Source organism: Lissotriton helveticus, chromosome 7 (assembly GCF_964261635.1).
Source record: "Lissotriton helveticus chromosome 7, aLisHel1.1, whole genome shotgun sequence".
NCBI classification, from domain to species: Eukaryota; Metazoa; Chordata; class Amphibia; order Caudata; family Salamandridae; genus Lissotriton; species Lissotriton helveticus.
This window is the reverse complement of record NC_136068.1, coordinates 1687082285-1687108667: the sequence shown is the minus strand read 5'-3', so window position 1 is coordinate 1687108667 and position 26383 is coordinate 1687082285. Positions and strand designations below refer to the sequence as shown.

The 26383-nt window shown below is 41.3% G+C and overlaps 1 protein-coding gene across 4 annotated transcripts in view; it reads right to left on the bottom strand.

Moving 5' to 3' along the window:
• Positions 1–26383, bottom strand: part of HPN (hepsin) — a 432603-nt gene that overhangs the window by 88752 nt on the left and 317468 nt on the right. For all 4 annotated transcript variants that reach the window (XM_078655375.1, XM_078655378.1, XM_078655377.1 and 1 more), the window contains 3 exons: positions 26029–26151; positions 25217–25257; positions 22614–22779 (listed from right to left, as the gene is read on the bottom strand). In XM_078655375.1, the coding sequence (XP_078511501.1) occupies positions 22614–22779; positions 25217–25257; positions 26029–26151 (330 nt within the window). The remainder of the gene's footprint in view (positions 1–22613; positions 22780–25216; positions 25258–26028; positions 26152–26383) is intronic.

The following is a 26383-nucleotide window of genomic DNA, read 5'->3' as shown; positions in this document are numbered from 1 at the left end:
CAATGTAAGACATACATTTTTGAGAGACTTAGCTTACAGAGCTAAAAGTTGCCACACGTTATTCAATGTATCCCCTTTGCAGCTACTCCTTAGCTTATAAAAAGTTTACAAAAGTTACATCATTGGATTCTGTTACCTCAAATCCTGGGAACGTCCTCAATAATATGTATAAGCTACCTGTGGATAATATGTCATGAGCACTCTATGAACTACAAAATGTACCAGTCTACTGTTTGATACACTTATGGGCTATAAAGTTTTCAAGTTCACAAAGTCCTTCATCTGTGTCTGTTCGCAGTTAGGTTTTACACCCTCCATCATGCACCTAGGTTCAATAAGGAGTTCTCATAAACTGCTTGTACATCCACCTTCCATCTATTGTCTTGTACAGTGCCAGTTGTCCAACATAATACACTTACATATATTGAATTTATTAGTCGATGATGTGCATTGTAGTAAAGCCCCAGTAAGCATACCAATTGTATCCACATAGATCTGGACTGCAGAAGTGGTGACCGACTATAGAATAAGCATGTTGTTCATGGCTACCTCTAGTTCTGTTTTGAGTAGTGCCATTACTAATAGCTGTCTTAGTGCATTCTGAATTGTCCACATTCAACTCGGCAGTAACCAATGTGGACAATCCAGCATAATCTCATATACTCGATTTCTCTGATCCCTCCAACACTGGGCCCTAGAGAAATTCATTACATTAATAGTATGAGAATTATTCTGAATACAACTTCGAGTAATTACATATTGCAATGCTTTGGACTAGACTTTAGTCTGACATATACCTTTGGAAGATCGTACTGATTTTTCTTTCAACAGTATTCATGTTCCTAGTGTTTGGTTGATAACTAATATATCACAAGCTTAGTCGTTTACTGGCTCTTCCTTTTTCTCTATAATCCACACCCTGTAACAATTTCGAAAATATTTCTGCCCATTTTATATTTGTATCAATGCACTCAATTTAGAACTTTGGCTGCTTATGAATTACTGTAACAAAGGGGCTGCCATCATTAATGTCTGGTCCGTTCACAGTGATCATCAATTATCACAAACTTTCAGCATTACCCTCAATGTTTGTGCCTCAGATAATTTCATCGATTGTCCTTCCTCTTCTAGACTTGTCCAGAGGAGGGATCTTCTCGACTTGTCGACTTGTTTCATTTGCCATATTCAAGGTTAAATTATGCATATGCAAACTACAATCTGGAGCAGTTTCCGGTAGTCAGCTCTGCGATGCACTGAACCTGTCCCCTTAGCCAGATAGCCTATACAACTGTCATTCCCCAAATGAGCAATGTGGCTAGGTTGCCTTTTCAGGTATCTGAACCTGTTTATTGTAACTTTGGCCTCCATTATAGTTACGTTTTAGTTACAGTTGTACAAACCATAACTTGCACTGCAAATGCATTGTCATGAGCTAACAATATTTATATAAATAAAATAACAATAGCTAAAAGTGAAGTGTAATTAAACAACAACACATATTCAAAGCAATGTAATAGTCATTTCTCTCAAAGTAGTAAGGGTAAAATATTATATAATCTCATCTGTATAATGATTTACAACATTTCTAAATGCATCTGTTTCTTTAAGGGTGAGGTCGTCAGCATTGCATTTGGTATGCAACATATGTTTGCACAGCTTTTATGTGCGAGATATGGATTATGCTTTTCACCAGAACTTGGGTATTTCACAGATTTTTCGGATGTAACTTCTAAACATAACTGCACATTAACTCTGCTTTTCCTATGTGCATTTCCCTGTTTTTTATATACTTTTTAGGTGCTATATCCAATGATAACCATAACTTGACTTTAACATTACCTATTTTCAGTACACTCCTAAAGTGCATACTTTTTCTATGGTGAAGTTTTACTAAATTTTAAACTTAGTAAGTGAACATTCCTACACTATTTAGATATGTGTGCAGACATGGGTATCACTGAGGATTGCAATGAATGAGTGAGTGAATGCACTATGAGTGAACGGGAAAGACTCTTCATAAGAGGGAGCCAACTAACAGAATGTGTTGTGACACAATTTGCTGTATAGTCAAGTCAAAAATAAAGTTTATTTAGACAGTTGGTCTTTAAACCACATATAAACAGGACATTTTATGTACATATTGTAGAATAATTACAAATTCGTCATACTGCGCCATTCTGGGAGCCTGATTTTCATATATTTCCTCTCAATTTTGTACAAAAAGCTCCATTCATAAATTGTATACACACCCATATATAACATATATATTCCAAATAGTACTAAAAACCCTGTGTTAAAATATTTTACAAGGATAAAAAAATGCACTAAAACCCCTATACATCATTGCTTCAATCTAACTTACAGCCAGACATTTCATATTCCATAAGAAGCCTTTTTACAGCCTGCATATACTTCGCAATGGGTATTTGAATTTCAAGATTTATCATATCAGTGAGAAGTTCAATTGCTTGTATACGTGACCTAGAACCATATTTTAAGAAAATTGAGCGTAAAAACTGTTTTCGCTGAGCTAACAATTTTTGACAGTCTATTAGGATCTGTAAACTATTACATTTCCTACCCATCCTACATGTGCATTTACCATCAGGTTGCATCAGTTCTGTTTTTATTTTACCATTTAACATAGCAGGATTGATACCAATTCTCAGCCTTAGTACTTCCATTCTAAGTCATTGGTTAGGTAGTGTGTCTAGGGTACCAGATATCTTTCACCCAGCTATTTCTCATAAACTTCACAGATTCTTTTCAATCAATCTAGACGTTTCCTTCCCCAAAGATTTGAATACGCTCTTTGTTTCATCTATATGCAGAGTATGTGGATCGATTTTCACCTTCACATTTTCACAAATTGTGTAGTTTCTTTCTTGTTGCTTTGGCCCATTTTTATTCACTATGCTGAATCTCCTTCATACACCATTGAGACCCACTTGCACCTGTACATTCCATGAGGTCATCTCTAACTCCAATCTAACTGCCTGAATCATCGATGAGCTAGGAAGTGACAATAACACGTTTATGCATTTACCTTCCTCGCTGTCGCAGGTACTTTTACCGCCTAGGCAGAGAATTTCTACTCCATACTGAAGTTGCGACGGGATCATTGCATTGTAGGCTTTCAACAATGGTCCATATCACCATAACTACGAATACATTTTTCAGCCCACATACAGATGCTTGGGCTTTAACTTTCTGTGTCTCCAAGTGCATACGGATGTATGACATTACAACGCATGCTTTTAACATGCATGCCTTTACAACGCGGTTTTTACATCGCAAACCTTTACAACGCATAGCGCTTTGGGGCACTGGATAGTGAAAAGTTTAATTTACTATTCCAACTCCAGTCCCCGTGGACACTAGGGAAGGTGTTGGATAGTAAATTAAACTTATTCCCTATCCTAGAGTGCCCCCCAGCGCAATGCGTTGTAACGGTTTGTGTTGTAAATACCGCGTTGTAAAGGCACTGCGTGGTAAAAGTTGCATTGTAAAGGTTGTTCACCAGTGCATACTCCACTTTGGTGACTTGTCAAACTATATTCCAAGATATTTGTACTAATTGACAATATCTAATTTGGTTTTTCCCAAATACCAATTAAACTTCTGATTTGTCTTCCTAAAACGCAGGATATTTGTTTTATCTATGTTTACAGTTAGTCGTTTTGCCTCACAATATATTCTAAAAGCATTTAGCTTCCTTTGTAGACCCATCTCAGTCTAATCGAGAATTACTAAATCGTCAGCCTACAGTAGGCAGGATAAATGCTTCCCATTCACTTTTGGTCTAGCACTTCTGTCAGACACCAAATTAGATGGCAGATCTGCTAAAAAAATATGACAAAAAGAAGCAAGGCCAATACAAAGCCCTGTCTTAGGCAATTGTTAATCGCTATTTCAGGTGTCAGGCCCCCTATTGTGTCTTTGATAACCTGGGCCCAATTCTGACTTTGCAACTCCTGAATTACTATTAGGATATCTTCAGGGACATCATAACTTCTCAGGGCATTCCCTATCCACCAGGTCAAATGGCGCTCGGAAGTCAACAAAGCAGCAATACAACCTACCTTACCGCTCCATGGACTTCTGCGCCACCGCCCATAGGGCGAAGCAGTGGTCAATCGTAGAGTGTCCCTCATTAAATCCTCCTTGTTCCCCTGGCACAATTGCCCGCTGATCCACCCAATCCTTCAATCTGTCAAGCATTATTTTGGAAAAAACCTTCACTCCAATATCCAACAGAATAATCAATCTGTAATACTTTGTGGCCTTCCTATCCCCTTTCTTGTGTAATGGTCTGATAACAGCCCCACTCTAGGTTTTAGGGATACGGCCTCAATCTAATATGGATGAGACCATATGGGATAGGAATTCTGCCCACCAGTTTAGCTATGTTTTAATTATGATGGCCGGTAAATTGTCGGTCCCTGCTGCGTGAGTTAAATTTAGCTACATAATAGTATCCTTTACTATTTTTGCTGAAAAGGATATTTTTAACTCTTCTATGGCTCCTCCCCAATTAGTTTCTTCCTTACTTATTACTGGCACTTTACTTGCCTCATATAATTCTCCTAAATACTCCTCCCAGGCTGCCTCATCGACTACGCAGCTCATAGTTCCCGGGGTCCGACCGGAAGCATCCTGTATCATCTTCCAAAAGCCTTGAACATTTTTAGCTTCTATTGTTTCCAGCATGTTTCCCAACATTTTTCTTTTAAAATCCTCTTTTGATTCCTCACTACCATTTTATATTCTTTCCTTAGTTTAATCAGGTTAATCAGACTATCCTGGTCATACCTTATCCTCAGACGTTTCTCTATTCTTCGTATTGTCCTTTTTTTGTTGTTGTATGCTAGGTCAAACCACCTTATTTGCCTTCCTTGTCTAGATTGCGTGTCTATGGTATAATTTTTCTTACTTTTTAAGTCAACTCTAAGGCATTGTACAACATGTTCTATTTTTCCACAAACCATGCTACTTTCCGATCTTTGGCACATTCCATATTTAATTTTTGTTGAAAACTTGCCAATTTCTCTAAATATTCATCTGTTAGTTTTGTGATCAGGCATTTAGGATATACCAATTTTTGAGGAAGGACTCTTTTGTGGTGACTTATTGGCCCCCTTAATAATTCACAGTAGAGGTGTTAGAAATGGGGGTCTCTAGTTGGCAATGGTTTGCACCTTTGTCCAAATAGGGACCCTTGCTTCTAGTCAGAGAAAGGGGGTTATGCTCCTAAAATAAACCCTGCACACCCCCTTGGTAGCCTGGCATGACCAGACAGGCTTATCTCAGAGGCAGTGTGTAAAGCATTTGTGAACACTAACAGCAATACAGTGACAACACTACCAATGGACATCACACCAGTTTAGAAAAATAAGTAATCTTTACTAGACTTAACACAAGACCAAACAACAAAAATCCACAATACTGTAATAAAAATATGATTTTAAAATGGTGGAAATAGCTTAGTTCAATGTAGATGGTGTGATGTATTCCTATAGGTTCTGTATCGATCCCCCTAATCCTGACCCTGTTCTGGTTAACAATTAACTTGCAGCCATCCCATGATGCAAAAAACGTTATCTGATTAAGCCACACCACGGCACAGGAACGCGTTATCTGATTAGGTCATAACGCTTGCCATCTAATTAGGCAAGCACTATTCCTTCAGCCCCTGATAAGGCATACGGAGTTCTCAAAACAAATCAAACCTATGACAACCTGGGAAAATCCCTGCGGCCATTGTTTTGATTTCACCAAGAACTTCAGTAAAGAATGTGCTAACGACTAGTTCGTATGAATTTGAATTTGAATTTAAAAACATTTATACAGCGCACTTATACCCAGCGGTTTCATGGCGCTATTTAAATTGCAGTAGACGGCAGCAGTTAGAGGGGGTTAGACAGAGTAAGCTTGCGCAAATAAGAGGGTTTGAGATCCCTCCGAAATTGAGTATAAGAGGGCGTTGTGCGGAGGGCGGCAGGGAGAGAATTCCAAAATGCTGGGGCCAGGACAGCGAACCTCGCTCCACCCGCCCTCTGTTTTTTAAAACGGGGGGTGACTAAGAGGGCCATGTGAGAGGAGCGTAGCTCTCTGCTTGGGAGGTAAGGCACAATGGCAGAACATATAAATTTAGGGGCAGTGCCTGACCTAGCCTGAAAAGTGAGGCAGCCAAGTTTAAAAAGGGCACGCTCTCGCACCGGCAGCCAGTGTAGAGCTTTAAGTAGTGGAGTGGCCCGATGATACTTAGGGAGGCCATGAATCAGGCGGGCAGCCTGATTCTGCACCAGCTGCAAACGGTGAATCGCGTAGGCTGAAGCCCCATTGTAGATTGCATTGCCATAATCGATACGGGACAGTACCATGGCAGTGACAATGATTTTCAGAGCAGGGAGAGAAAAAAAACGAGAGACTTTCCTAATTATTCTTAGGGAGAAAAAACAAGAAGAGACGACTGAACCAATATGTGAATGGATAGAGAGTTGTGAATCCAAGAAAATCCCAAGGGTTTTAACTTTAGAGACAGGGAGTGGGGGGGCACCAAGTGAGGGGGGCCAGAAGGAAGGAGACCATGGACTGCAACCACCTCCGGTCAAGACCAACTCGGTCTTGTCTGGGTTGAGTTTGAGGTGGTTGCAGTTCATCCAATCCTGAACAAGCGTCATGACTGACTGGACATTCTGGGCAGATGAAGGGGAGTGGGAAAGGTTAAAGATTAGCTGGAGGTCATCGGAATAATTAAACACCGTGACCTCCAGCTGCTGTAACATAAAAATGAGGGGGTAGATGTATAAATTAAATAAAAGGGGGGAAAGTGACGATCCCTGAGGGACCCCGCACTCCACCTTGCGGGAGGCCGCAGCGAAGCCGGCCAGGTGGACCGCTTGGGTTCTCCCAGCTAAGAAGGACTCAAGCCACGAGAGGGCCAGGCCCTCTATGCCCGCCGCCCTGACACGGTTGAGGAGGATGGAATGGTCCACCGTGTCAAAAGCAGCGAACAAATCTAAAAGTATCAGGGCTTGTGGTACGTTGGTATCAATACCCTCCCGTAGCCTGTCCATTACCGAGATTACCACCTTCTCCGTAGAGTGCAGGGGCCTAAACCCAGCTTGGCAGGAGGAGAGGCAATGATTTGCCTCTACGTGGGCACTCAGGGTAGTCGTGACGTGAGTCTCAAGAATTTTAGCTAGGTAGGGCAAAAGGGAGATGGGACGATAGTTGGAGGGGGAAGATGAGTCGACGCCGTTTTTTTTTAGGATTGGGACAACAACCGCTGATTTATGTAGGCTGGGAACGGTGCCTGATATGAGTGAATCATTGAGGAGGGTCAGGGGCGGAGTAGGACAGTTTAAGTAAATTTCCCTAAGGATATGGGCAGGGGCGGAGTCCAGAGGAGATCCTGATTTGACTCGAACCAACAGCGGGGGGAGAGTATCAGTGGTCAACAAAGGAAAAGAAAGCAGTTTAGGAACCGTGAGGGGTGGGGAATGGTTTATAAATGTAGGGGAAGGAAGGGAGATGTTGAGTTTAATTTTTGCGACTTTGTCGATAAAAAATTCATTGAGTGAGTTACAGAGGGACTGGGAGGGAGGAATAGAGGCTGTGGCTCTGCCAGATGATGCGAGTTCATGGACAGTCGAGAATATTTCTTTCGAATGAGACTCTGCTGCCATTACCCTACTCGTGTAGAACTCTGTTTTAGCATCAAGGATGCCCTTTTTGTAGATTTGTAGAACAGAGAGGTAGACTGTCTTTAGCTCGGGACTATAAGTTATGCGCCAAGCTCGCTCGGCCCTCCGTGCAGCCAGTTTCTTTTCTTTTAGATCCAAGGTGAACCAACGGTTGGCTGCATGGGCTCGCCTGACTGTGAGTCGCCTTAAGGGGGCAAACTCATCGCCTGCCAAGGTCAACCAGTTGTCGATAGCGGACAGCTGGGAATTTGCTGTAAGGCCAGCTAGCTCAGGGCTAGTTTTGGCCAAGGTAGAGAGAAGGGAAGGCATGTCAGTTTTCCCCCATTTCCTAACCCAGGTGTTCTTGGGAAGTTGGGGTTTGGTCAAGGGGGCTAAGGCAAGGGAGAAAGTGATGGTGGAGTGATCCGACCAGGAACAGGGGGCTATTATGGGGGGTGTGAATGGGATATTTAGTGCCCAAATTTGATCTAGTACATGGCCATGCGTGTGAGTCGGACTATGAACCAGAGGTGAAAGTTTAAACTGGTCATGAGGTTGGTAAACTCCCTAGATTGAAGGCTCTCAGCAGGGTCATTGGGCCAAAAGTTAAAATCCCCCAGGACTAATACTGAAGAGTTATTAATCACCAGGGTAGCCAAGAGAGTCTGAATACTAGGAAGGAAAGAAGGGGTGAGCTGGGGGGGACGGTAAATTAAAACGAAAGTGAAGGGGGCCTGATGTGAGGTCGAACGGGTTAAAAGATAGTCTATGTCAGTAATAGGAGGGGAAGGGAGAATCTGAAAATTAAAATTAGTGCGAGCGATTAAGGCCACTCCTCCGCCCCGCCTGCCATCAGAGCGGTCCGCTCGGATGACCGAGTGGGTGGATGGTAGGGCGGCCAGCACATTAGGTAGGGAGTCATCCTTGAACCAAGTTTCGGTTAAAAATAAAATATGACATCCTTATTGACGTATCTATGTCCATCCTTACGTCAATCTCGGCACCTTACAGGTATAAATATTACCGATATTGCCTTAAGCAAACACACGCGGTGGTGACGAGATCGGAGCAGCGAGACTTGCCGAAGAGGCCAGCACAGAGCGGATCCCGCTGGAGCTGCCCCGCCTTCCTGACGCGCTGAGAACGAGACGCTGCTTTCTCCTGCCGAGAAATCCAGCTCCGGCGCTTCCAAGCAGCCCTTGCAGGCAGCCTGGAATATCGAGACCAAAGACGAGAGATACCAGCCCTCAACCATTCTAGATCTCAGGTACAGAACTGAATAACCCCTTACAGAGAATTCTTGAGTCAGTCACTTGGCAAAACAAACTTAACTTAAACTGCTACTTATCTACTCCCGCCCACGTATTAGGCTTAGGTCAGGTACACTGGGGTAGGCGTAGTTAGAAGCACCAGTTGAGTACGATTAGTCAAATGTATATATGTATGTATCTATTTTATCCATTTTAAACCACCATATGGCTTAGAAACCATATAAATGTTTTTACAGTATTATTTTATACTTCTGCTTTTATTGTATGCACTTTACTTAACCATAAGTATTGCAATAATATCGATTCATTTCTCTTGTACGAGAAAAGAGACTGATCAATAAATAACATCTTTTATTGAACACGCCCGTCTCTTCCTTTTCTCTACAATCTGGTGAAACTAAGAATGCACTGAACTGACTGAGTAAAATAAGTTGTCTTTTGTTTTCACACGACTCTAGAGATACACTCTTGATTAGGGGAGAGCAAAGTTGTCATGTTCTATGGTTGTCAGAAACTAAATCCCTTCTTGTCTATCCAGGGAGGTTCAACTCCTCCTTGCCTATTCGAGAAAGTTTCTAGTGAACTCTGAGCTAGCTGGCAAACCCAAAACTTTAAGTCTAATATCGTCAGTAGAAGACCTAGTTAACCTCCGTCCTAGGTCTATACTATTGAAGGTATTATTCCAATGTGCAGAGCCTATTGGGATAATAGGAACTACACTACATGGCGCCCAAACGTTTGGAAAGGCGATAAAACTAACGCAAGACATTAGAGTAACTCAGTCGTGCTTTTTCACACAGAACCCTTTTTTCCCATAATACTCCAAAGACATCTGGAGTGGGTGAAAGGTCATATCCGCCAAACCTCGCAGGAGGAGACTCCTATGTATGGTTCTTGGTTTAGTCAACGTTGAAGGATACACTGTTCCAAAATATTGTGCATCTAATCTTTGTTTCCATAAGAAACCTGATCTGCAAACAAACTGAATAACCTTCCTGTCGGTAAAATGGTAGACAGTGAAGAAGAAAGAGAGACAGCTAGAATAGCAGCTGAACTAGAAGCAGCTGATAATACTATGCAAGAAGCAGACCCGGATATAATACTCATCCCGGTCAACAAAAGGAAATCTGTAACTTTAAAACTTATAGAAAATGGACTGACACCTAGAGGTGGCACAGTCATATTCGTAATTGAGGCACACGAATATCGGCAGACAGAGGTATTCTATTCATGGATAAACTTTCCAGCAGCTAATGCTGTAACAAAGGTCTTCCACTATTACAAAACAGAGGAACCTCCTGAAGAGTACATTCCTTTCGAGGAGGTGGAAGTACCACTTAAATTCCAAGAGCACCTGCTCTTGTTTAATGGCGCCCTAAAACATAATAATCACATCACCAGGCTCGGTCCACTAGGTAGACCAGGAGCAACGTGGCCGGTCCTAGCCGGATACACACCACATCCAGACATCGACGGGATGTCTTCAGCAGCTCTTTTAGTACAACTAAAACAATTAATAAAATTACATAGACAATTAGTCCAATATGTAATGTGGACTTCAACAATCCAACCGGCAATCAAAATTCCACAGCTGACCCCTCATCAGGGGAACACAAATAAAATTACACCACAGAACATACAGTCCTGTCTAGGTAAAGTACCCGCAAAACGGGAACAAATACCTTTCTGGCTAGCACAAAAAATCACTCAAATAGAGGCGGTGTTTCCAGACACCACTCCTCTTGAGAAACACAGGATTCTGACTATCTGTCTTCCAATGGGAATCGCACCACACATAGAGGACTGTGACACTTGGGGTACAGTCTTTGCTTCCATCTACACAAAAACATATGGTGTACCATCCATGTCAGTAATACCAGATGTGCTAAAACAAATTCAAGATGAATATGGTCCAGAACCCGCTTTAACTCTTGGTATGAAATTACAGAAAGACTTCAAGCAGGTCTCGGCTATATTATTAGCCAACATAAAGGGAGAAGCAGCAAACGTGGCGATCCGCCAAAGGTTAAAAGAAACAGATATAGCAGACCAACCAGCTGAAATTGCCAGAATCATAGAAAAATCCTATGAAGAACTAGGAAGAGATAGTCTGGGTGGAATACCGGTGAAACCACAACTGATGGAAAGTCCTGAAAAAATATTTATTAAAAATAATTTAACAACACAAAAAAAGAGCTGGGAAGGAAATAAACAATCCTATCCTAAAGAAAAAAGATTCCAGACCAGAGGAAGGTCTCCTCGAAGGAGAGAAAGATCTCCTGACCAAGGACGCAAGTCTCCCCAAAGGGAGCCCTCTGTGAAAAAATACAACCTTAGAAATAGGGATAATATAAAGAAACCTGATAGATATCAAGATAATGATACACGTCCCTCTCAATCTTTTCAGACTTCCTCGCAGAAATCGGAAAGAAGAGGACGATCAGAACACAGGGAAGAGCACGTCAAGTCCAAAGACAAGGAACCTGCTCATCCAAATAAAAAATTACAATTTCCAAAAAAGAAGGTAGCCAGTATTAAAGTAATCAATAATGCCGAGAATACTGAGGACACAACTGAAAAACGGAGAATGGGCTCAGACAATGCTAGACAGCGCAGCAGAAGTGAGCATAGCTCGCAAAGTCCTTATGAATCATCTGGAGACAGTGGACACGAATGAATATATTCAAGTGGAAACTGCAGACACCAGAGTTAGCAAACCTCACAAAATATATGAAATAACATTACGTATAGAGGGGGATAAGACTAGAAAAATAAGGGGACTATTTTGGGATAATCTCTCCCAGGGCTATGACATCCTTCTAGCTGAACGAGACTGGCCACCCGAGTTTGTCAGGGAGTGCCCTCATGGCGAAGAAATAATTATGCCTGCCTTCTCAAATCATATTCCAATTCATAAAAAATATACACTTCAAGAAAGTGGGCAGTAGCTCTAGCTCCTGCTTTATATAAAAATCATGTAGGATGGGATAAGGACTCTCCTCCTCATAAAATCCAGTTAAAATCACAACCTGCTGCACAAAGGCAGTACCCAATTAAGCAAGAAGCTAAAAAACAGGTAAAATAGATCCTAGATCAACTTGAATACCAGGGGGTGATTGAAACTTGCACCTCACAAATGAACAACCCTTTGTTTCCTGTCTCCAAACCAGACAACTCATATCGTCTAGTTTTGGATTACAGACACCTTAACTCATGTTGCAAAACATTTGCAGTGCAAAACTCGCATAGTGCTGCACTAATGAACAACATAGTGCGCAAAAAATACAAAACAACATTAGACATCTCTAATGGATTCTTTTGTCAAAATATAGCACCAGAGAGCAGATATTTGACTGCGTTCTCGGTAAATGGCTCGCAAAAAAGTTTCTGCCGTTTACCCCAGGGGCACAAGAACAGCCCAGGATTATTCTCAGCGAGAGTAACATAATTACTACAAACATATGATGACGAGGCATTATCCTATGTCGACGACATTTACCTAACAGATGATGACTTGGATACTCACTTGAAGAGAGTGAACACCATAATACTTGGGTTCGCATCAGAGGGTTACAAATTCAACTTTAAAAAGTCTAGAATTGCCCATCTAACAGTCCTGTTTTTAGGATATGAATTATCAAGTGAAGGCAAAAGCCTGGCTGACAATTTCCTAGAGAAATGTGCTGTACTCCAAGCACCTAGAACACTAAAAAACCTACAATCAATTCTAGGCTTCCTAAATTTCGGAAGAACATACATTGCAAATTACGCAGAAAGGGTAAAACCCCTTTATGATTTAATAAAACCAGATTTTAAAAGAATCAATTGGACTCAAATACACACAGAAATTTTGAGATCTTTACAAACAGACATGTTAATTAAAACAAAATTAGAAACACGTGATAACACACGCAATCTTGTGATTCGAGTCATCCCAGGAAGATGCGGATTCACATACCTGACCTCTAATGAGGGAGAAAAGGTACCAATTGCATATAAATCACACTTGTACACAGAAGCTGAAAAGAGTTTCAGTATTAAAGAAAACATTGTTCATGCAGTTCAAACGGCTATAGCAAGAGAAAAAGACAACGCTGACGGTAGACGTATCACAGTCAGAACAGCAGAATCAGCCTTTGAGGCATTAACAACCCCATGTAATTTACCAACAACAGCGTTGAATCCTGAATGGATACAATGGGTGAATTCAATTACAACGGACAGAGTAAAATACTACTTTGATCCAGAATTAAAAGAATTAAAATATCTAGAATATGAAATGACATACCCTCTGCCAATCGACATTCGGCCCTTACGACAGTACGCCTGTGTAATCTATACAGACGGCCATGCTCAACCACCAGGGTGGGGAAAACAAGCATATAACCCCACATGTGAAATCACAAAAGAAGTGTGGCACGGAGGGAAACTGAGACCTCTGCTAATAAAAACACATTCAGTAGAAACTAATTCAGAAGAACAAACTGAAATAATAGCATTGAAAATGGCGCTAGATAATGCAGATCGCGAATTCCCGGCACTTATAGTGTCCGATTCATATTACTGCGTCAAATCATATAACAACGATTTGCAGAATTGGATTCAAAACAGTTACAAAGATGACACAGGTGCAACAATAAAGCAAAAAGTGCTTTGGAAACAAATAGTTCTTTTACAGAAAGAACTACCAAAGACTCACGTGATACACTCACTGAGTCATCAGCGTGATGGCGTTCACGTTGCAGGGAATTCATTGGCTGAGAAAGCCGCAACGGTAGCAACTGAATCGGCTTCCGTAGTTAGAAAAAAGCGCGCAGTAAAATACATTGACGGTGAAACAGTGCTGGCGGTGAAAACGTCATCAAAAGGCGACTGCTCAGCGCTACCGATCAACTATCCACTCAAATATACATACATGATCGATGCAAACTCCATTCCTTTTGCTCGAATCCCTGGAGTGGGGGACAGAGTAATTCCAAACACGGACAGGAGAGGCTTGTTAATAGCAGACGCACATATGGGTGAGGGTCTCAGACACCTCAAACTAAAAGATTCTCTGGAAGAATTACAATCAAAATACTGGTGGCCAGGCATGAGCCTGCAGCATCACATTTTTGTAAAGAAATGCCCTGACTGCAACAGAGAACGCAGTGGCGAGAGAAACGGTATATTACCATGGCGTTTCACTCCAGAATGGATCAACAATAAAAATTAATGCATCCAATTAACATATAAAGACTAGTTTCCACTTGTAATGTAGATCCCCAGCACTCGGCTGACGTCTGAACTGTTATAAAAAGATTTACGAGTCTATAATGGCATATACGCTAGAAGCATGCTACGTTTGGCTAATGTTTTTCCACTTGCCCTAAAGCGTGTGAAAAACATGGTCAAATGAGCATAGCATAGCGGGACTCTTCTCACTTCCTACCTGAGGGAACGGGATGGTGTAAAGAAAAAACCAAAGGCATAAAGTAATCTATAACAGCGAAGGTTTTAGGTTCGGGAGCTGGGTGGGTCAAACATCTAATAAGTGTCCAACGTAGTCTAAACAACCTGCCAAGAAATTCTCTGAGGGGATTCAGTCCGTACGAATTATTGTTTGGAACTAGAATGATGGTCTTAGATCTTGACAGTCAGACTTCAGTGGTTAAAGAAAAAAGCTTTGATATCAAAGATCGTTTGGCTATTTTGCAGGACTTAAATGAAACAAGGAAAGACCTGAGCAACATAAAGTTGAAACAACAGCCAAGGACCACTGAAGAAAAACCACCTGTCCCAGCAAGACCTGTCTGGATTCCAAAAGTCGGGGATCTAGTCAGAGAAAAGATCGCGGTAAAGAAGGAATTTGGGCCTTCTTACAGAAAAGCAGTTCCTGTCTTGTCTATCAACGGGACAAGATCAATAGTACTACCGCCCCTTGCTGGTAAAAAGGAGAACAGAGTTGTATCAATCGACCTGGTAAAACCACAATCATGTGGCTGATAACAAACAGTAGGCCAAGTGGACTCCCGATAAGTAGTAGAACACCAAGGTTTGCTACAAACACAGAGGTTCAATCTAAGAGGCTACTCACATTTGAAATGCCTACAGAACAACAAGGACTATGCAACAATGCTATGGAACTTAAACCTCTAAAAACCCAAATAAAAACATTTAGCAGAGACACACCAATCTACAATGAAGTAACAAATGACTATGCTGCTGCAACAAAACACACTAATAAAGCAAACAGTAATCCTGAAGCAATTGGAACAATAGACAGAACGGCATCCGGCTACTTCATCAACTTCGATGATCCATATGAAGATCTGAGTGAATCAAAGAAACAGACATCAACAAAAACCTTTAAAGATAAAGCTAAGGAACTTTTTCAACATCTGAAAGAAACCTATCTGATTTCTCCATGGATTGAATTCTGGGTGGCCTTAGGTGCACTTATCCTCATACTTTGGCTCATCATGGTACTATGTTTGGGACATTTCATTGAGGGAAAATATGCTAAAATGGACACAGCAAGCCAGAAAATCAACTTGGTCCTCAAACCACACACATCTTCACACGTCGAGAAAAGAGAACTTTCTTCAGTCAACTTCACAGCCAATCCTATACCCGGTGGGGTAGCATGGGACAATACTGATTATGAAATCTATGGTCCGGTCGAAATCCTGAAATATCCACATCAAATCAAGATCTCATTGAGTGACTTTGTAAAACCAAGCTCATTTGCTGATGATTGGGACTTTGAAAGTATTAATGATATGATGTCTGACCTAGTAATGTCTGCTAAATTTACAAAACATGATTATTTGCAGGGTTCGTCTAATTATGATAAGATGTTCTGCTATAATCACTTTGGTAACCATTATCTGCATAAATCTGCACAACCTAGAAATGTTTTAAATTATAATCAATGGGAACACTGTGCAACCCCTCCAAAAGGTAGCTCAAGAACTTTTTATGACAAATATTCATATTTTTCAGGGTTCAACACAAGTAATACAGAAACATTTTATTTCAAATTGTCAAATAAGACAGGTACGAAGACCATGCTTACAAACACTAAATTGATATATTCAGACTCATTTTTTGAGCAAATGAGTACATTTGGTTTTGATTATTGGGACAAAAATGTTGAAGTAAAAAGTGTTTGGGGTACAAAAGAATGGCAAGTACAAGGTATAGAATCATTGTTTAGAGCCTGCATGATCCCAGAACAAATTATATTTTTGAATGACACTGTTCAACAAACTACCTGTCTTGGCCTAGCCAAAATCAAAGACTTAAACAAACCGTCTATTCCAAAGCCAACAATGAACAGTAATAGCTCTATAGATGAGGAGATAGACGTAAACCATATATTAAGCCAAAACAGAACACATCCTGATTGGAAACAGTGGTTGATCTAGCCCACAGATACTAATAACTGTCAAGACAGATTCCTGAACAAAATACAGGGGTTCACATTGACCAGGCCAGACCCTAGATATTCCCAAAGACAACACCCAGGGATAATTACCACGTACAGTGTGGGCAAACTCTGCCTTCAATGGCTACAAACATCCACACTGGCAGAAATTAAGCAACACCTAACTTTACTTACTGATGGTGCTGACTGCGTGACTTCATTATGGGACCGCGCAAACAGCGTCAGAAACGCTTCATAGCAGCCTTTGTATATGCAGCTTATAACGAAGCCTGGAAAATAACTCAAATTGAAACATTAGAGAGAATACGGGAAATTGACCGTATTAATTTGGAAAAATCACTTTCTGTAGTGGACAATGGGTTAATGACTCTGTCCTCCAGAATATACTCTTTGGACAGCATTGTGTCTTCAGCAATCGACATAATATCGCAAGACTTACTGTTGTTACAACACGGTCAGTCCCAATTGCGTTCTATTGTACAGCTTGGATGGACGTGACAAAATCTGCGTTCAGGCTATGTGCCTTGGCGTTTAATCAACACAACGTCACTATTCAATATCTTTAACCTTACTGATAAACAAATCAGTATGGCACAGAAGGGTGCTGATTATACAATCCTGAGCATTGAGAAACTCGAGAGATTACCAGTGACAATGTCAGAACGACCTGTCAGTGAATGGAGAATACATGGGATAATTAATGTTCCAATATCTACTTTCAGGTTTCAATACTGCCAAAAATATATACAGGCTGGCATTTACGAAAAATTGGGTAAAGGGTACATTAAGTCAACATGGAACTTGCCCTATTCACATGCATGTGTCAGTAATAAAGGCCAGAAAGTGTTTCTTAGTGGCAATAATTGTGCGATGTCACTAAGCGGTACACTTCTGTGTAATGGAATTAGTTTACACGGCACCTGTGAAGGGTCCTCAAATAACCTTTCATGCCACCAGCTAGGCGCACCTGCAGCACAAATAGAACCATTCTTTAGGAGACTATCGAACGGGAGTTACATTATAATTGTAGACCGCAGATGTTGTAGTTTGGTGCCCGGAGTACCTTATCTCGTAACTACGACTGCGAAGGTCATGTGCTGTGAACAAGTATTGTTCCCCAGCGCAATGCCAGACAGGGAGGCAAGGTTATGGCCGAACTTGAAAATTGCTTCTATTCGAATTGATACTTTAAGCAGAATGAAAACAGTGCTCCTTCAGACGCCGACCAGGCTCACGTCATCAAAAGAAACGTATGATCTCCAAGTTGCAAGGACAACGGCAGAGATTCATTCATTGTTATCAACTAATTCCCCCATACATTTCGCAGAAATCCTGAACGAAATCTTAAATATTTATGATACCAGTGGAGTCTCAAATGTATTTAAGACAGTGTTTTCGGGGGCTTTAACACCATTTAAAGCCATTCTGGGTATTTTTCCGGACTTTGTCCATTCCATCTTTGGTGGACTTCCTCTCCTTTTGGGACTAGTGGCAGGAATCCTATTTTTGATCCTGTTATTTCGCTATGGCAGACCGTGTCACAGACAAAACACCTGCGACAAGGGAAGAAACAATCCTAGCCATTGGATACCGGGACCGGATATCTAAGATCCTTGGACTATCCCGGCTTAGAGACCTGAACATGACTTGGTTTCTTTCATTTCGACCAATGTGGCAAAGATGTGTTTTACCTGTATTAAGGTGCTTGCTATGCGGAGAAGAATGCGTGTTGGACACCTGTCTGACGCTACAATCGGATGCGCCAATGGATGCAGAAACTTTGTTGGGTCCGGTCACGGCTCATGCATTGTGCTGTCCCCAGCGGCTACCAATCCTGATGACGGCATTCGTGGAAACTTCACCACTACGATTGAGGGGTAGTGAGGTTCAAGATGAAAGCAGCATCGATCAGGTACGACCTTCTGTCAGCTATGCTGATCAAAACATCAATGGAGGCAATCATGCTCATGAATGCATGGTGACCACTTTTTCCGAGTTAGTGAACATTCACAGGAAGCTGTTGACAGCTTTTTCGACAGTCTAAATGATATGATGTTCTCACCAGAGCAGAAATAATGACTTTTGAGCAAGCTAGCACGCGGCGTTCCAACCACCGTGAATTTGGCCTTCAACTTTAGTGATAAAGTAACGTGAACAATTTTTCTCCAGTCTACGGACAGCAGATTTTTTCACAAATCCCCAAAATATTTTTATAGTTTTTCGGGACACTTATCTTCTGCTTAAAGTAGAAACTATTCTTAGAGAACTAAATTTCTATTTTAGGAACTTTAGAGACATTAGCTGCCCTCTGGCGTGTTCATGGATATTTTATTTTGTGATGAAATGGTCTCGCATTTTTTTCTTCTGTATTAAGAGCCATTTCATGTGTTATTTTCATATCTTATTAATAATGATATATGAATATGCGTGATTAATTTAGCATTCCTCTACTGCTTATGTGCATATAGTGCATATGATTATATTTTTCTCGTGTATTACATAATTTCGAAATGCATATGGATGTATTTTGGGGTGGTACGGTATACACATACGTCACTGTATATTTACTATGCCTAGATTTGTAAACATGGACATAGTTAGCGTGGAGTGGGTGTGATGTATTCCTATAGGTTCTGTATCGATCCCCCTATTCCTGACCCTGTTCTGGTTAACAATTAACTAGCAGCCATCCCATGATGCAAAAACCGTTATCTGATTAAGCCACACCACGGCACAGGAACGCGTTATCTGATTAGGTCATAACGCTTGCCATCTAATTAGGCAAGCACTATTCCTTCAGCCCCTGATAAGGCATACGGAGTTCTCAAAACAAATCAAACCTATGACAACCTGGGAAAATCCCTGCGGCCATTGTTTTGATTTCACCAAGAACTTCAGTAAAGAATGTGCTAACGACTAGTTCGTATGACATCCTTATTGACGTATCTATGTCCGTCCTTACGTCAATCTCGGCACCTTACAGGTATAAATATTACCGATATTGCCTTAAGCAAACACACGCGGTGGTGACGAGATCGGAGCAGCGAGACTTGCCGAAGAGGCCAGCACAGAGCGGACCCCGCTGGAGCTGCCCCGCCTTCCTGACGCGCTGAGAACGAGACGCTGCTTTCTCCTGCCGAGAAATCCAGCTCCGGCGCTTCCAAGCAGCCCTTGCAGGCAGCCTGGAATATCGAGACCAAAGACGAGAGATACCAGCCCTCAACCATTCTAGATCTCAGGTACAAAACTGAATAACCCCTTACAGAGAATTCTTGAGTCAGTCACTTGGCAAAACAAACTTAACTTAAACTGCTACTTATCTACTCCCGCCCACGTATTAGGCTTAGGTCAGGTACACTGGGGTAGGCGTAGTTAGAAGCACCAGTTGAGTACGATTAGTCAAATGTATATATGTATGTATCTATTTTATCCATTTTAAACCACCATATGGCTTAGAAACCATATAAATGTTTTTACAGTATTATTTTATACTTCTGCTTTTATTGTATGCACTTTACTTAACCATAAGTATTGCCATAATATCGATTCATTTCTCTTGTACGAGAAAAGAGACTGATCAATAAATAACATCTTTTATTGAACACGCCCGTCTCTTCCTTTTCTCTACAATCTGGTGAAACTAAGAATGCACTGAACTGACTGAGTAAAATAAGTTGTCTTTTGTTTTCACACGACTCTAGAGATACACTCTTGATTAGGGGAGAGCAAAGTTGTCATGTTCTATGGTTGTCAGAAACTAAATCCCTTCTTGTCTATCCAGGGAGGTTCAACTCCTCCTTGCCTATTCGAGAAAGTTTCTAGTGAACTCTGAGCTAGCTGGCAAACCCAAAACTTTAAGTCTAATATCGTCAGTAGAAGACCTAGTTAACCTCCGTCCTAGGTCTATACTATTGAAGGTATTATTCCAATGCGCAGAGCCTATTGGGATAATAGGAACAACACTACAATGGTAAATGCAACACTTAACTCTCAAAGTACCTTGGATGTGTCTCGCAATACGAACAAAAGGGTCGCAGGGAAAGGTGATGCATCAGTTCCTTGCTTTGGGGGAGGTGATGCGTTGGTTCCTTACTGCAGCACACGGAAGGTGATGCGTCGGTTCCTTACTGGAGAGGAGGTGATGCGTCGGTTTCTTATTGCATTCCAGTTACAATGTGACAAGATGACGCTTCGATGCGATGCGACGATACGGTGCGAGGCGACAAAATGGCGTCTTGGATGCGAGGCAACAAGGTGGATGCGATGAGTGTGCGCCCGATGGCCAATGGCCGTGTGGCAATATCAATTAACTTTGGAGCCGCAACATGCAGTGCGACATGCTTCTCCGGTGATGCGACGGCGACATCTGTGGCGGCGGTAGCACGCTTCTCCGGTGATGCAACACGCTTCGTCTGTGATGCGACGGTGAACAGCTGCGGCAGCGACACGCTTCTCCTTGTTGTATCGCGCTTTCAGGTGGAGACAGCATTGTTTGAGAGCAGACCTGGCCTAGGTAGCTGAAAGGAAATCTCCTCCCCCTACTCTCTATTCTATGAGGGCTCAGGTCAGTGAACGGAAATCTCCGCCCCCTACTCTATATTCAATGCAGGTCATATTCAGCCCAGCCCTGACCCATCAAACTGCTGGAGCCAAGACCCTCTCCAGCCCCCTGTCACTCAAAAACCAGACATGGAATACACAAACCTAGCAGAGGCATGCTGGATGGTTAGGCAAGAAAATACCTACTTTCTAAAAGTGGTATTTTCAAACACAGAATGTAAAAATCACCCACACTAAAATATGTATTTTAACATTGAGTTCAGGCATACTAAACTCGTATTTCTGCCTTGTTCCCTGGGTCAGTTAGGATTATAAGACGTTATAATCAAACTGCCCATTCTGAACTATGGGAGCAGGTAGCCTTGCAATAGTGAAAACCGAAATTGGCTGTAATTCAGTCTCAGGACATGCCACACACAACAGGGCATGTCCTACCTTTTACATACATGCACCCTGCCCTTGGGCCTACATTAGGGCTGACTAATATGTAGAAAAGCGAAGGTTTAGGAACTGACAAGTGGATGCACTTGCCAAGGCAATATGGCAGTCCCAGACTGCACACAGGCTCTGCAATGGCAGGCCTGAGCTATATTTTACCAGCTGCTTCTGTGGGTGACACAACCAGTGCTGCAAGCCCATCAGCAGCATTTGATTGACAGGCTCTGGGCACACATAGTGCGATATACTAGCGTCTGACAAGTCAATCAAATAAGCCAATCATTAAGTCACTAATCCATTACAACATGTTACAATAGGGAGCACTTGCACTTTGGCACTGAATAGCAGTGTCAAAGTACCCAAAGTATCTAGACCAGCAAAAACATAGCAGAAACACAGGAGGCAGAAGCAAAAAATGGAAGGGAGACCCATGCCAATGGTGCCAGGTCTAATAGCAGGGCATTATGATGACTGTCTGAATGTCAGATTACCCGGAACCTTTTTACTGTGGCATAGTTCCAGGCATGTATGAATACATAGTCTATGGAGCAGTATTGATTACCTATTCTAAAGGTCTGTTTAGCTGGACGATCGGGTTCCATTCTGCTATTCAAGCTAAATAACCCCTTTAATCCTAAACACTTCTGAAGTGCTTCATCTTGTCTGGTGGAAGTACAAATGGGGAAGTCAGCTGGCATTATATCGTAAGAGCTCAGTATTTCATCGAACCAGGGGTCTAATTTTTTGGTATTTCATTTATGGTTAAAATCTCCCATTATGACCATCAGATCATTTTCATACTTTTCACTAAAAAATTTCCTATCGTCCTTGAAAAGCCCCATTTCCATTTCATACCGCTCTTGAAAACCCCACTGTATATAAACATTTACAAGAATCAAGTGGCCAGTCTTCATTTCTCTAATGAGTTGGGATACCTTACAAACCAACAACCATGTGCATGATGTATTTATTAACTTGACTTTTCCCGCAATCCTGAATGAGGTAAGTGTCATGATCCCCCCGGATGGTCGGGCAACTCTTTCTTTTTTTACTAGCAGGCTTATGAAGTTGGACAAAACCTTCAAATACAATTTGCTGTATAGTAATATTTGTATTGCAACACAAATGACAGCCACAACCAGTGAATGTCAGACATAACATGGGTCCAAGGGTAGTCAAGCTAATGTTAGATCTGTACATCAAAGTACCAATTCTAACAGTACTCACTCCGGAAAGCAGTGTGCAGCAGTCAGAACCCACTCATAAGAAATGAGGGATCCACCACAAAGGTGTGTGTCATCATAGTGGAGACTGACTTGCCATGGCCATTTTCCTAGACTAGCATCTTGTCCTCCAACAATCCGATCGACTGGTAGCTTCCTCCGTCCACAGTCTGCAAAAATATGGTAACTTGAACTTTAGAGACACCAAAAAGTACAAATTGATGCACAAAATGAATTTTGTACCAAAACTTATAGCACAGTTTGAATCTCAGAAAGGATTGGAAATGCATTGGAATAATGCATGTTTGCACTAATATGCCAGACAGAAGGTGGGTTTCCATAAAATAAGTATTCAGCTGCTCGGCTCATTAATACATAGTTCTTTGACATGATTTTAAAACTCTTTTCCTAAAATGTTGCCATAAGTAACAGTTTAATAAGCCAGCTTAAATTGTAGCCACCTGTGTCATGTAGTTGCACAAAGTTCAACTATGGGGGAGATTGAATGGCAATGTTCCCACAAAAACTTAAAAAACATAACGTGATTAGAAAGCTCATGATTCCTGCAGCAAGTTTCAAAGGAATGATTTAAAAAAATACCATGAACATACATCCCTGAGCTATTACGTTTTGTAATGAAGCTATACAATTTAACTCTCAAATTCAGGAGGTTAATCAGTATGGCAAATTGAATGGACCCAATATGTTTTTAATAGATATACTATTCATGCAGGATTTCACATCATTTTTGCTATTCCCTGCCTGAAACTGTCTTAAGCAGATGCAATAGCAAACAACTAAACAATTACCCACAACCGGCATGGAACAGCTTGTTTGATTGTAAAGTGGAAGCTGTCCCTGTGGATTGGTGGCTTAATAGTCACTGCAGTGTCATTCGCTGGCTGCTTAGGTTTGTTTTGAATTCAAGAAAGCAGTGCCTGAACACAAGACAAGGGTCAATGGTGCTTTAAAAAAAGAGTTTGCTGTCATCCAATGAAAATGCAAGAAAGAGGCAGGTATTCACAAGCGGCTGCAAACTGCCTCCTATGTGATATATGTTAGTGAGAAAGGAGGTTTTATGTTCTCCTGTAAATGTATAGTACATCAAGCTGCTAGTTAGTAAAAGTAGTCCATCATAATGCAGGCACCTAGAACAGAAAAAATAAACAGGTAGGACCTTTGAGGTGGAAACATTCTGTGACCCGTTGTACGAGTAAATTGGCTCACTATTTGGAGTTGCCTGCAGAGAGAGAAAGGTGAATAGAAGGAAGCCATGCATTTGCAATATTTCACTTTTATGGTACAATGATTTTGGAATAGCTTTTGTCAAAAACCATATCCATAAAATACAAAGTGGACCACCTTGGCCAACATTAAAGGATGGCGACAGTCCAATAATTCTTGTCCAATAATTTTAGCCCTGCACAAGCCACTCACAGGTTAGGGCTGTCTGTTACAGATGATATAACCCAAACACACTTGAAGCACGAGGGTCTCCCTACCTGCCCACTTAATCTGGAGACAGGTCTCTCTAGCTTTGGATTTGAATCTCTAGAATGTAACTTTCCTCCAGTCCTAGCGTCACAATTTTCTTACTCGCCTTCAGGACATAGGGGTGCAGTCATGGCCAGTAGTATTAGCTTAACAGGTGCAACTCTGAATAAACTGGAGAGTGCAGATGGCTCTGTAACTACTGAGGAGAAAACCAGCAAAAGAGGTTTACTTGGTCAGTCCACCCCTCAAAATATGTAAAACTTTGCTTCTGTGTCTGTGTAGTGACTGAAGAAGGCTTTGTGAACCCACGGAGTTGGTGCCACTCCAGGTGAATTAGAGGCAACAGTTGTAAATAGACATTTTGCTGTGGACTTGGATTGGAATTGTGGGATGCCTTGATGTAATTTGCATGGATTAATTGGAACCTCAGGAGCCTTTATTAAACATTTGCCGAATAGGGTCCACAAGAATAGAATTTCTTGATTTTTTGTATAAAAGTCATCGTTTACAAATGATTGATCAGTTTGATTCCAAAATCCAACTATGTATCCATGTGAAACAACAGCTGGCTCCTCTTCCATCCACTTTCTACTGAGCATTCTTTGCATTCATAATACAATTTTTCCAACATAAGACGATAATAAACCATGAACATTTGCCCAATCATGCTTCATCACAGTTCAACAACAAATCGTGTCTAGACTCATTGCCAGCCCCGGATTCCAATGTTTGACAGCCAACACATGTTTCATTCCACGTAAATTCCTCTTTAAACCAGACGCATACAGAGCTGTAGAAGAAAGATGTACAATAGACCAGAATATATGACAGGAGTCGAGAAGGAAAAAGAGAAAAGACCCCATGCGCTCAAAGAGGGGGGAATCTATGCACAAAATACACTGGAACAGGCACATGACAAAGATCTAGGAAGTCTGATACTTATATCTAAGTACCGTCATCATCATTTAAGACAGAGACAACATTCTCAACTCCATATGTTTAAAACACTTCTCATCTGAACACAAGTCATCTACAATAGGATACTGATGGTGCAGATGCAGACTACTAACAGTACTCCAAAACCTCGACACACTTCAATTCTGTCTTTCCTACCTTGGCACTGGATGGCAAGGAACTTTCCTTTTGGGCACTCACTGAAAAGGGAAAAAATAACTATCAGAGAGATGTTAGAATGTAACGTAGGTTCAAACTCTGAGAAAAAAGCACCGAGGCAGCTTCATAGTGTAAAGATGTTTGGTGCATTTCAATTGTTTACATTTCCTGTTCGAGGAGGAAACAGTCAAGTTACCCTTGTTAGGCGCAGATGGACTGCTTATTTTTGAGTTTTTGAGAATAGATGTAATACTTTGTGTGCTAGGTTAAGTTGCACAATTTTGAACTTTTTTTGGCTTCTGAGCTCACTTTGTCAAATATACAGGTTACGTCTCTGAGATTACATATACAAACCTCAAATGCAGCCCTTCCCAGCTTTTGTTACATATTTTACCTTTCGCCGATTCTTTTCAAAATAAACATTCTGCTATACTAGTCTGACTCCACTAGACCCCCTAAATGTATCCCCAGGCCACCCATTTTACAGACACTGCATTTGTACCGCATTGAAATTACTTTTTAACACAACAGCATCCTGGAAAAGGCCTTCTTGGTGAACACTCATCTCCTCTTCTTTAGATTTTTCCTATACTTTGACATTGTTAAAATTGTAATTTATAATAAAAAAAATACTAAAATAATAAAATTATTCTTGGTAATTTTGGAAAACACTGTTTACTTATTTGCATCGTACAGGAGGTCACAGGCCTTTGCAGAGCGATCCACTGACACAAGACAGACGTTTCCAAAATATGAAAGTGTGATAGAAAGTGGCTCGTGATGATTCCCTTACACACAAGCTACCACCTTACCATGGTGAAAGGATCTCAGTCAGCCGCTTGGCACTGGGAAGCTGCTTCTCATCCACGCAGAAATACCCCAAGGTCCCGTTAGCTCCGGCAGTCTTTACATCTAGCTCTGAGTGTTGCATGGCTCTGTGACAGACCAGAGGGACATATGTTGTAGGAGTGCTCCCAGATCAATAAATAAAAATACAGAAGTGTGACATGTGAACTTAACTTAGTAGTCACAGCTGCTATCCGTGGGGGCTCCACTAAAGACAATGTATAGGCTCAGGGCTCTTAATAGCTCAAATAAGCCTTCTCTTCCAACATTCGGATGTTTGTCCTTCTGCTTCTATCATTTTTTTTATTTTTTTTTATTATT